Source organism: Physeter macrocephalus, chromosome 16 (assembly GCF_002837175.3).
Source record: "Physeter macrocephalus isolate SW-GA chromosome 16, ASM283717v5, whole genome shotgun sequence".
In the NCBI taxonomy this organism is placed as follows: Eukaryota; Metazoa; Chordata; class Mammalia; order Artiodactyla; family Physeteridae; genus Physeter; species Physeter macrocephalus.
The window spans coordinates 20,418,554-20,431,709 of NC_041229.1; the positions used below are offsets into that span (position 1 = coordinate 20,418,554).

The 13,156-nt window shown below is 38.6% G+C and overlaps 1 protein-coding gene across 1 annotated transcript in view; it reads left to right on the plus strand.

The window, feature by feature from the left end:
• BTG4 (BTG anti-proliferation factor 4) overlaps positions 1-10,213 on the plus strand; it is a 15,897-nt gene extending 5,684 nt beyond the window's left edge. Inside the window, exons 3-4 of the mRNA XM_028501046.1 lie at positions 8,441-8,639; positions 10,031-10,213. Of these exons, the coding sequence (XP_028356847.1) occupies positions 8,441-8,639; positions 10,031-10,213 (382 nt within the window). The remainder of the gene's footprint in view (positions 1-8,440; positions 8,640-10,030) is intronic.
• The last annotated feature ends 2,943 nt before the right edge of the window (positions 10,214-13,156 follow it).

Consider the following 13,156-nt stretch of genomic DNA (forward strand, 5'->3'; position numbering starts at 1 on the left):
GGTGCTGAATTCTCTTAGCTTTTGCTTGTCTGTAAAGCTTTTGATTTCTCCATCGAATCTGAATGAGATCCTTGCCGGGTAGAGTAATCTTGGTTGTAGGTTCTTCCCTTTCATCACTTTAAATATGTCATGCCACTCCCTTCTGGTTTGTAGAGTTTCTGCTGAGAAATCAGCTGTTAACCTTATGGGAGTTCCCTTGTATGTTATTTGTCCTTTTTCCCTTGCTGCTTTCGATAATTTTTCCTTTGTCTTTAATTTTTGCCGATTTGATTACTATGTGTCTCGGCATGTTTCTCCTTGGGTTTATCCTGTATGGCACTCTCTACGCTTCCTGGACTTGGGTGGCTATTTCCCTTCCATGTTAGGGAAGTTTTCGACTATAATCTCTTCAAATATTTTCTAGGGTTCTTTCTCTCTCTCTTCTCCTTCTGGGATCCCTATAATGTGAATGTTTTTGCGTTTAATGTTGTCCCAGAGGTCTCTTAGGCTGTCTTCATTTCTTTTCATTCTTTTTTCTTTATTTTGTTCCACAGCTGGGATCCCTATAATGTGAATGTTTTTGCGTTTAATGTTGTCCCAGAGGTCTCTTAGGCTGTCTTCATTTCTTTTCATTCTTTTTTCTTTATTTTGTTCCACAGCAGTGAATCCACCATTCTGTCTCCCAGGTCACTTATCTGTTCTTCTGCCTCAGTTATTCTACTATTGATTCCTTCTAGTGTATTTTTCTTTTCAGTTATTGTATTGGTCCTCTCTGTTTATGTGTTCTTTAATTATTCTAGGTCTTTGTTAAACATTTCTTGCATCTTCTCAATCTTTGCCTCCATTCTTTTTCCAAGGTCCTGGATCATCTTCACTATCATTATTCTGAATTCTTTTTTGGAATGTTGCCTATCTCCACTTCATTTAGTTGTTTTTCTGGGATTTTATCTTGTTCCTTCATCTGGTACATAGTCCTCTGCCTTTTCATCTTGTTTATCTTTCTGTGAATGTGGTTTTTGTTCCACAGGCTGCAGGATTGTAGTTCTTCTTGCTTCTGCTGTCTGCCCTCTGGTGGTTGAGGCTATCTAAGAGGCTTGTGCAAGTTTCCTGATGGGAGGGACTGGTGGTGGGTAGAGCTGGGTGTTGCTCTGGTGGGCATAGCTCAGTAAAACTTTAATCTGCTTGTCTGCTGATGGGTGGGGCTGGGTTCCCTTCCTGTTGGTTGTTTGGCCTGAGATGCCCCAGCACTGGAGCCTACTCGGGCTCTTTGGTGAGGCTAATGGCAGACTCTGGAGAGCTCACACCAAGAGTACTTCCTAGAACTTCTGCTGCCAGTGTCCTTGTACTCATGGTGAGACACAGCCACCCCCGCCTCTGCAGGAGACCCTCCAACAGTAGCAGGTAGGTCTGGTTCAGTCTCCTATGGGGTCACTGCTCCTTCTCCTGGGTCCCGATGTGCACACCACTTTCTGTGTGCCCTCCAAGAGTGGAGTCTCTGTTTCCCCCAGTCCTGTCCAAGTCCTGCAATCAAATCCCTCTAGCCTTCAAAATCTGATTCTCTAGGAATTCCTCCTTCTGTTGCCAGACACCCAGGTTGGGAAGACTGACATGGGGCTCACAACCTTCACTCCAGTGGGTGGACTTCTGTGGTATAAGTGTTCTTCAGTTTGTGAGTCACCCACCCAGCAGTTATGGGATTTAATTTTTTTGTGATTGCGCCCCTCCTACCATGTCAATGTGGCTTCTCCTTTGTCTTTGCATGTGGGGTATCTTTTTTGGTGAGTTCCAGTGTCTTCCTGTCAATGATTGTTCAGCACTTAGTTGTGATTCCGGTGCTCTCGCAAGAGGGAGTGAGAGCACGTCCTTCTACTCTGCCATCTTGAACCAATCCTATCTATCCATTTTTTGACTGGGTTGTTTGTTTGTTGTTGTTGTTTTTCATGTTGATTTGTATATTGTGGATATTAATCCCTTGTCAGTTATGTTATTTGCAAATATTTTCTTTCATTCAGTAGGTTATCTTTTTGCTTTCGATGGTTTCCTTTGCTATGCAAAAGCTTTTAAGTTTAATTGGGTCCCATTTTTTTTGTTTTCTTTGCCTTAGGAGACAGAGCCAAAAAAAAATATTACTACAATTTATATCAGGGTTCTGCCTATGTTTTCTTCTAGGAGTTTATATGGTTTGCAGTCTTACATATAGGTCTTTAATCCATTTTGAGTTTATTGTTTATATGTGTGAGAAACTGTTGTAATTTCATTTTCTACTTGTAGCTGCCCTGTTGTCCCAGCACCACTTATTGAAGAGACTGTCTTTTCCCCGTTGTATGTTCTTGCCTCTCTGTCATAGATTAATTAACCATAGGTGCATGGGTTTATTTCTGGGCTGTCTATTCTCTTCCACTGATCTATGTGTCTATTTTTGTGCCAGTATCATACTGTTTTGATTAACAGAGTTTTGTAATATAGGCTGAAATGCGGGAGCTTGATACCTCCAGCTCTGTTCTTTCTCAAGATTGCTTTGGCTATTTGGGGTCTTTTGTGTTTTCATACAAATCTTAGAATTATTTGCTATAGTTCTGTGAAAAATGCCATTAGTATTTTGATAGGGATGGCACTGAATCTGTAGATTGCCTTGGGTAGTATGGTTATTTTAACAATATTAATTCTTCCTAATCCATGAACATGGTATGTCTTTCCATCTGTTTTTGTCTTCAGTTTCTTTCATCAGTGTTTTATAAATTTCTGAGTACAGGTCTTTTTACCTCCTTAGTTAGATTTATTCTTAGGTATTTTATTCTTTTTGATGTGATGGTAAATGAGATTGTTTTCTTAATTTCTTTCTGATAGTTCATTGTTAGTGTGTAGAAATGTAACAGATTAATGCAACAAATTTCTGTATACTAATTTTGTATTCTGCAATTTTACCAAATTGTTTTCTGGTGGTGTCTTTAGGATTTTCTATGTATACTATCATGTCATCTGCAAACAGTGACAGTTTTACTTCTTCCTTTCCAATTTGGATTCCTTTTCTTTTTCTTGTCGGATTGCTGTGTCTAGAGTTTTGAATACTATGTTGAATAAAAGAGGTGAGAGTCGGTATCTTTGTCTTGTTCTGATCTTAGAGGAAATGCTGTCAGCTTTTTATGATGAGTATGATGTTAGCTGTGGACTTACCATATATGGCCTTTGTTATGTTGAGAGATGTTCCCTCTATACCCACTTTATGGAGAGTTTTTATTATAAATGAATGATGAATAGTGTCGAAAGATTTTTGTGCATCTATTGAGATGATAATAGGATCTTTTATTCAACTTGTTAATGTGATATATTGCATTGATTTGCGGTTCTTGAACCATGCTTGCATTCCTGGGATAAATCTCACTTGACATGGTGTATGATCCTTTTAATGTACTGTTGGATTTGATTTGCTAATATTTTGTTGAGGATTTTTGCATCTATGTTCATCAATGATACTGATCTGTAATTTTTTTCTGTGATATCTTTGCCTGGTTTTTGTATCAGGGTGATGTGGCCTCATAGAATGAGTTTGGAAGTGTTCCTTCCTCTGCAATTTTTTGGAAGAGTTTGAGAAGGATAAGTGTTCACTCTTCTAAATGTTTGCTAGAACTCACCTGTAAAGCTGTCTGGTCCTGGAATTTTGCTTGTTGCGAGTTTCTTTTTTTTTTCCCATTATTAATTCAATTTCATTACTGGTAATTGGTCTGTTCATGTTTTCTATTTCAGCCTGGTTCAGTCTTGGGAGATTGTACAGTTCTAGGAATTTGTCCATTTCTTCTAGGTTGTCCATTTTATTTGCATATGGTTATTCATAGTAATCTCTTGTGATCTTTTTATTGTTTGTAACTTCTTTTTTTATTTCTGATTTTATTGATTTGGGCTCTCTCTTTTTCTCTTGATGAGTCTGGCTAAAGGTTTATCAATTTTGTTTATCTTTTCAAAGAACCACCTCTTAGTTTCATTGATCTATTTTTTTGTTTGTTTTTTGTCTATTGCATTTCTGCTCTGATATTTATAATTTCTTTCCTTCTACCAACTTTAGACTTTATTTGTCTTCTTCTAGTTTTTTTAGGTGTAAGGTTAGGTTGTTTGAGACTTTTGTTTCCCAAGGTAGGCTTGTATCACTATAAACTTCCCTCTTAGAACTACTTTTGCTGCATCCCATAGATTTTTGAATTAATGTATTTTTGTTTTCATTTGTCTCCAGGTAGTTTTTGATTTCCTCTTTGATTTCTTCAATGATCCATTGGTTGTTTAGTTTATATTGTTTAGCCTTTACATGTTTGTGGGGTGTTTTTTTTGCAGTTTTCTTATAGTGATTTCTAGTTTTGTAGCATTGTGGTCAGAAAAGACGCTCAATATGATTTCAGTCTTCTTAAATGTACTGAGCATTGATTTGTGGCCTAGCATGTGATTTGTCCTGGAGAATGTTCCATGTACACTTGAAAAGAATGTGTATTCTGCTGCTTTTGGATGGAATGCCCTGTAGATATCTGTTAGGTCCATTTGGTCTACTGTGTCATTTAAGGCTAGTGTTTCCTTCTTGATTTTCTGTCTGGATGATCTGTCCATTGATATAAGTGGGGAGTTAAAGTCCCCTACTATTATTGTGTTACTGTCAAGTTGTCCCTTTATCTCTGTTAATATTAACTTTACATATTTATGTGCTCCTATGTTGGGTGCATATATATTTACAATTGTTATACCTTCTTCTTGGATTGATCCCTTGATCATTATGTAATGTCCTTCTTTGTCTCTTGTTACAGTTTTTGTTTTAAAGTCTACTTTGTTTAGAGTCTATTTTGTCTGGTGTAAGTATTGCTACCCTGGCTTTCTTTTCATTTCTATTTACATGGTATACCTTTTCCTGTCCTCTCACTTTCAGTGTATGTGTGTCTTTAGATATGAAGTGAGTTTCTTGTAGACAGCATATATATGAGTATTGTTTTTGTATCTTCAGTCACTCTAAGTCTTTTGATTAGAACGTTTATTCCAGTTACATTTAACGTAATTATTGATTGGTATGTACTTACAGCCAGTTTATTAATTGTTTTTGTGTTGTTTTTGTAGTTATTTTGTTCCTTTCTTCTTTTCTCTCTTCCCTTGTTATTTGATGACTATCTTTAGTGTTATGTTCAAATTTCTTCCTGTTTTTTTGTGTATCTATTATGGATTTTAATTTTTGGTTACCATGAGGTTTATATATAGCAATCTATATATGTCATTATTTAAGTTGCTGATCTCTTAATTTCAAATGCATTTTAACAACCCTGCATTTTTACTCCTCCCCCTTCATGATTACTGGTTTTTTACATCATATTTTCCATCTAATTGTTTTGTGTATCCCTTAACTACTTATTGCAGATCTAGGCAATTTTACTACTTTTGTCTTTTAACCTTCCTGTTAGCTTTGTATGTGGTTGATCTTACTGCCTTTATTGTATATTTTGCCTTTACCAATGAGCTTTTTTCCTTTCGTAATTTTCATCTTTCTAGTTGTGGTTTTTCTTTTTTGCTTAGCAAAGCCCCTTTTAACATTTCTTGTAAAGCTGCTTTGGTGATGCTGGACTCTTAGCTTTTGCTTATCTGTAAAACTTTTGATCTCTCTTTCAAATCTGAGGGTAAGCCTTGCCAAGTAGAATATTCTTGGCCATAGGTTTTTCATTTCATCACTTTAAATATACTGCAACACACCCTTCTGACCTGCAGAGTTTCTGCTGAAAAGTCAGCTGATAGCTTTATAGGAGTCCCCTTATATGCAACCTGTTGCTTTTCCCTTGCTTTTAATATCCTCTCTTTATCTTTAATTTTTGCCATTTTAATTACAATGTATCTTGGTGTGGTCCTCCTTGGGTTGATCCTGTTTGAGGATCTCTGTGTTTCCTGGACCTGGATATCTATTTCCTCTGCCAGGTAGAGAAGTTTTCAGTTATTATGTCTTCAAATATATTCTCTGACCTTTTTTCTCTTCTCCTTCTAGGATCTCTATAATGCGAATGTTAGCATGCTTGGTGGTGTTCCAGAGATCTCTTAAAATATTCTAATTTCTTTTTATTCTTTTTTTCTGTTTCAGCTTCAGTGATTTCTGTTACTCTGTCTTCCAGCTCACTGATCTGTTCCTCTGTATCATCTAATCTACTGTTGATTCCTTCTAGTGTATTTTCACTTCAGTGAAATTCTCCAGTTCTGCTTTGTTCTTCTCTGTATCTTCTAACTCTTTGTTTAACTTCTCACTATTTCCCTACATTCTTTTCCCGAGTTCTTTGGTCATCTTTATGATCATTACCTTCAACTCTTTATTGGGTAGATTACCTTTCTCCACTTAATTCTTCTTCTGGGGTTTTATCCTGTTCCTTCATTTGGAACATGTTCCTCTGTTTCCTCATTTTGCCTAATTTGTTTTTATTTCTATGTATCTGGTTGGTTGATAACATTTCCTGGCTTTGGAGAAGTAGCCTTTTGTAGGAGACATCATGTGCATCCCAGCAGTGCACTCCCCTCCGGTCACCAGAGCTATATGCTTTAGGGGTCCCCCCTATGTGGGCTGTGTGGGTCCTTATGTTGTGGTGGACTGACTACTGTGGGTGGTCTAGTAGGTGGGGCTGGTCCCCGATCTGGTTGGTTGCCAGGCCCTGCCTTGTATGGAGGCTGCCAGCTGCTGCTTGTGGGGTTGGGTCATGAGGCAACTGGCTGCAGATCCATGGGGAAGGGGTCCCGGGGCTAGTGCTGGCTCACTGATGGGCAGAGCTGGGTTCTGGCCTTGGTGGTTGTGGGGCTGAGGTTGCCAGTTCTAGTGTCAGCCTGATGGTGGGTGGGATCAGTTCCTGATACAACTGGTTGTGCATTCTGGAGTGTCTCAGAGTTGGTGCTGACCCATTGGTGAATGGGGCTGGATCCCAAGGTGGCTGGCTGAGGGGGTTCATGGTGTCCTGGAGCTAGTGTTGGCCTGCCAGTGGGTTGGGCTGTGATTGAGAGGGTGCTGGGGCTAGTGTTGGCTCATTGGCTCACTAGAGCTGAGCCCTGAGATTTCTGGCTGCAGGGCCTGTGGGTCCTAGAGTTAGCTGTTATAGGCCTGCTGGGGGGTGGGGCAGCTCCCTGACATAGCTGGCTACAGGGTCTGAGGTGTCCCAAAGCTTGTTTTGGCTTGCTGGTAGGTGGGGCTGTATCCCTGAATGGCTGGCTGAGGGACCCAAGGTGTCTCAGAGCTAGTGTTGGCCTGTTGGTAGGTGGGGCCTGGGCCCAGGTGATCTTGGAGCTGATGTTAGCCTGCTGGTGGGTGGGCTGGGAAGCCAGGGCCCAGGGGCCTTGAGGATGTCCACTGGTGGGTGAGGTTCCTCCCTAGGCTGGTGCTGGCTCATTGGTGGTGGTGGGGGGCAGGGTCCAGGACATCCTAGGGCCAATTCCTTCCCACTGGTAGGCAGAGCTGGGTCCTGGGGTCTCTGCCTGCAGGACCCTGTGGGTCCTGGGGCTAGTGCTGGTGCACTGGTGTGTGGGGCCAGGCCCTGGGCCCTCTGTTGGACAGTTCTGCATCCTGGGGCAGCTGTGGGCTCAGGGGGTCTTAAGGCTGTATACCTGCTAGTAGGTGGGGCTGTTTTCCCATCTGGCTATTTGCTTGGCCTGAGGCATCTCAGCACTGGTGCTGATGGGCTGATGGGTGGGTCTGGGTCCTGGTGCTAATAAGCTAGAGGGAGGATTTCAAAATGGCGCTTGCCAGCACGAATGTCCATGTGGTAGAACAAGTTCCCCAAAATTGTTGCTGCCAGTGTCTGTGTCCCCAGGTTGAGCTCAAGTTGCCCCCTGCCTCTCCTGGAAGGTCTCCAAGATCAGCTGATGGGTCTGACCCAGGCTCCTTTCAAATTACTGCTTCTGCCCTGGGTCCTGGAGATTTTGTGTGGGTCTTTTACGCGTGGCATCTCTATTTCCCACAGCCCTCTGACTTTCCCAAAGTAAGCCCCACTGGCCTTCAAAGCCAAGCATTCTGGGGGCTCATCTTCCTGGTACAGGATCCCTGGTCTGGGAAGCTCCATGTGGGGCTCAGACCCATTGCTTTTTCGGGAGAACCTCTACAACTGTAATTAGCCCCCCACTTGTGTGTTGCCCGCCCAGGGCTATGGGTCTGACCTATACCATGACTCTGCCCCTCATACTGGTCTCATTGTGGTTCCTTCTCTATAACTTTAGTTGTAGAAATATTTTCTGCTAGATTCCAGTCTCTCATCAATAATTGCTTTCTAAATAGTTGTAATCTTGGTGTGCCCATGAGAGGAGGTAGGCTCAGGGTCTTCCTACTCCACTATCTTGGCCAAGCTTTCAGAATTTGTTTTCTTTTTTTTTTAAAGTAACTCTTCTTGTAAATTACTGAGTTGTTTCCAGAAAAGATTAGAGATAAAACCTGTGAGAATTTGAATCCCTAATGAATGCTTTATTTTCCTTTCCTACTTAGGTATGGTGAGAAAAATCATCCATTTACAATTGCTTCTTTCAAAGACAGATGGGAGGAATGGGAATTATCCCAACAAATCAGTGATGCTGTTAATAGAGCCACATTAGACTACTCCTCTGGCACTTCCTCTGATGAAGAAAGTTGTAACAAAGAACCTCAGATAATTCCTAAAGTCAGCAATCCAAAGAGTATTTATCAGGTAAAGTGTTCTCCATTTCTTCTCTGTACATTTTTTTTTCTACTCTAATTCTAAAAATGGTATGCTCACTGTAAAAGCAAAGAAACAAATAATTGGAAAATATGGAAAGATTATAAAGATTAAAATCACAATAATAATATTCTGGCAAAACCTTTTCTGTCTTTTTTTCTTCCTTCTCTCTCTTTATACCCTCTACTTGGCTGAATGCTCACTGATTTAGGGAGAATCTCTGACCCTTTGTATGTATGTAAATTTGTTTTCTTAATCACTTATGTATTGACACGTTAAAGCAATTTAAATATATTACATTTTAAATCATTTACTTCCCTTATAATTTATTTAGCTAATGTATTATTGGAAGACATCTAGGTTGTTTTCACATTGTTGTGATATTAAAAAAGCTAATTTTTACATAGATGTCAGAATTCTAAGTTATTTCTAGAGATTTGATTCTCAGACATGTAATTACTGGGTCATTGTGTATGGATATTTTATGAGTTCTTAACACAGGACAAAGTACCTTCTAGAAAGATGTCTTTGTTTGTAGTCTTACCAGCTCTATGTGAAAGTGTTTATCATTTTCCCTAAAATTGGATATTCTCATTGAAAAATATCATTTTTATTAAATTAAACATTAAAACAAAAACTCCATGTACCTAAATGTTGTAGGTGCTTACCATCTTATGAGTTTTTTCTCCTTCACCCATTTATCATTTGAGGTCCTAATGTGTTATTAAAGGCTTTTCAAAGGTTAGAAATATTTTAACCCCTTGTCATATTACTGGCAAACTTTTTTCCCTTAGCTTGTTTAGTTTTCTAAACTATATATGTAGTTTATATTTAGTTCTATATGTAAAGTTTAAAATTATGTAGTAAAATGTTTGCCCTTAATTCTATTTTTACGCTTAGAGAGATCTTCTTAATCTAAGGGTCAGATCTGTAGTCAGCTATATTCTTTTAGAACAATGTCCTTTTAAAGTGTGGTCTGCAAAACATTTATATTGGTCATCTGAGATGTTTAAGATGGGTATTTCTAGACCTCAACCCCAGAGATTGTGATTAGATAGTTTGGGGTTGAGTGAGGTGGGGATCAGGTAGGAGAGAACATAGGAATATATACTGATTTGAATAAATTTTTAAATTTTTTGTTTTTAAAATTCTTGGTTGGACTAAAGAATTTTGTTAAAAGATATGAAATGACTTACTTCATACCCTCCAATGCAACTCAATTTTCCAAAGATAATGATCTACTTTGATATCTATTCATTTGTATTTCCTATGCTTTTGAAAGGTTGAACCTGTGAGTTATGGGTTTATATTTAATCCTTAGAAGTGGCTTATCAGTTTACAGAAAATCATCATGCTCCTTTTTTCTTCTTTTTTCTCCCCAGGTTGAAAACTTGAAACAACCCTTTCAATCTTGGTTCCATATCCCCCCAAAAAAGAATATGGGGGATGGCCGAATGGGCCTCCTAGGAAATGCTTATCATGCATTGCATAATATCCCTAAGGGTCACAGGCCTGCTCCTGGGCACCGGGTGGACAGGTACCACTGGGTCAACACACACCGATAGTGCAGTGGCTGGGCCCTCATGGGGTAGAGCTCACCAGAGCCACTTTATTTTCTCTGAAATGAAAACAAGTCTAACTAAGCTCGAGAGGCCCAGGAAACAGAAAAAATAACCACATTAGGGACTAGGGTGCATGATGGTGAATCCTCTCATGCAGATCATGACTGTGTTCTTAGCTGTACTTTTAATTCTTTAATTTTATATGAAAGTTTATATAATACTAATGAATGTACCCAATAAGGTAATAGAATGAAGATATTAACCTGTGATAAGATTCAATGCATTATGAAGAGTAACAGTTTAAATAAACGTGCTGTGTTTTTAATACCTTCTTATGGCCTCATAGAATGAGTTTGGAAGTGTTCCTTCCTCTGCAATTTTTTGGAAGAGTTTGAGAAGGATAAGTGTTCACTCTTCTAAATGTTTGCTAGAACTCACCTGTAAAGCTGTCTGGTCCTGGAATTTTGCTTGTTGCGAGTTTCTTTTTTTTTTCCCATTATTAATTCAATTTCATTACTGGTAATTGGTCTGTTCATGTTTTCTATTTCAGCCTGGTTCAGTCTTGGGAGATTGTACAGTTCTAGGAATTTGTCCATTTCTTCTAGGTTGTCCATTTTATTTGCATATGGTTATTCATAGTAATCTCTTGTGATCTTTTTATTGTTTGTAACTTCTTTTTTTATTTCTGATTTTATTGATTTGGGCTCTCTCTTTTTCTCTTGATGAGTCTGGCTAAAGGTTTATCAATTTTGTTTATCTTTTCAAAATGCCCTGTAGATATCTGTTAGGTCCATTTGGTCTACTGTGTCATTTAAGGCTAGTGTTTCCTTCTTGATTTTCTGTCTGGATGATCTGTCCATTGATATAAGTGGGGAGTTAAAGTCCCCTACTATTATTGTGTTACTGTCAAGTTGTCCCTTTATCTCTGTTAATATTAACTTTACATATTTATGTGCTCCTATGTTGGGTGCATATATATTTACAATTGTTATACCTTCTTCTTGGATTGATCCCTTGATCATTATGTAATGTCCTTCTTTGTCTCTTGTTACAGTTTTTGTTTTAAAGTCTACTTTGTTTAGAGTCTATTTTGTCTGGTGTAAGTATTGCTACCCTGGCTTTCTTTTCATTTCTATTTACATGGTATACCTTTTCCTGTCCTCTCACTTTCAGTGTATGTGTGTCTTTAGATATGAAGTGAGTTTCTTGTAGACAGCATATATATGAGTATTGTTTTTGTATCTTCAGTCACTCTAAGTCTTTTGATTAGAACGTTTATTCCAGTTACATTTAACGTAATTATTGATTGGTATGTACTTACAGCCAGTTTATTAATTGTTTTTGTGTTGTTTTTGTAGTTATTTTGTTCCTTTCTTCTTTTCTCTCTTCCCTTGTTATTTGATGACTATCTTTAGTGTTATGTTCAAATTTCTTCCTGTTTTTTTGTGTATCTATTATGGATTTTAATTTTTGGTTACCATGAGGTTTATATATAGCAATCTATATATGTCATTATTTAAGTTGCTGATCTCTTAATTTCAAATGCATTTTAACAACCCTGCATTTTTACTCCTCCCCCTTCATGATTACTGGTTTTTTACATCATATTTTCCATCTAATTGTTTTGTGTATCCCTTAACTACTTATTGCAGATCTAGGCAATTTTACTACTTTTGTCTTTTAACCTTCCTGTTAGCTTTGTATGTGGTTGATCTTACTGCCTTTATTGTATATTTTGCCTTTACCAATGAGCTTTTTTCCTTTCGTAATTTTCATCTTTCTAGTTGTGGTTTTTCTTTTTTGCTTAGCAAAGCCCCTTTTAACATTTCTTGTAAAGCTGCTTTGGTGATGCTGGACTCTTAGCTTTTGCTTATCTGTAAAACTTTTGATCTCTCTTTCAAATCTGAGGGTAAGCCTTGCCAAGTAGAATATTCTTGGCCATAGGTTTTTCATTTCATCACTTTAAATATACTGCAACACACCCTTCTGACCTGCAGAGTTTCTGCTGAAAAGTCAGCTGATAGCTTTATAGGAGTCCCCTTATATGCAACCTGTTGCTTTTCCCTTGCTTTTAATATCCTCTCTTTATCTTTAATTTTTGCCATTTTAATTACAATGTATCTTGGTGTGGTCCTCCTTGGGTTGATCCTGTTTGAGGATCTCTGTGTTTCCTGGACCTGGATATCTATTTCCTCTGCCAGGTAGAGAAGTTTTCAGTTATTATGTCTTCAAATATATTCTCTGACCTTTTTTCTCTTCTCCTTCTAGGATCTCTATAATGCGAATGTTAGCATGCTTGGTGGTGTTCCAGAGATCTCTTAAAATATTCTAATTTCTTTTTATTCTTTTTTTCTGTTTCAGCTTCAGTGATTTCTGTTACTCTGTCTTCCAGCTCACTGATCTGTTCCTCTGTATCATCTAATCTACTGTTGATTCCTTCTAGTGTATTTTCACTTCAGTGAAATTCTCCAGTTCTGCTTTGTTCTTCTCTGTATCTTCTAACTCTTTGTTTAACTTCTCACTATTTCCCTACATTCTTTTCCCGAGTTCTTTGGTCATCTTTATGATCATTACCTTCAACTCTTTATTGGGTAGATTACCTTTCTCCACTTAATTCTTCTTCTGGGGTTTTATCCTGTTCCTTCATTTGGAACATGTTCCTCTGTTTCCTCATTTTGCCTAATTTGTTTTTATTTCTATGTATCTGGTTGGTTGATAACATTTCCTGGCTTTGGAGAAGTAGCCTTTTGTAGGAGACATCATGTGCATCCCAGCAGTGCACTCCCCTCCGGTCACCAGAGCTATATGCTTTAGGGGTCCCCCCTATGTGGGCTGTGTGGGTCCTTATGTTGTGGTGGACTGACTACTGTGGGTGGTCTAGTAGGTGGGGCTGGTCCCCGATCTGGTTGGTTGCCAGGCCCTGCCTTGTATGGAGGCTGCCAGCTG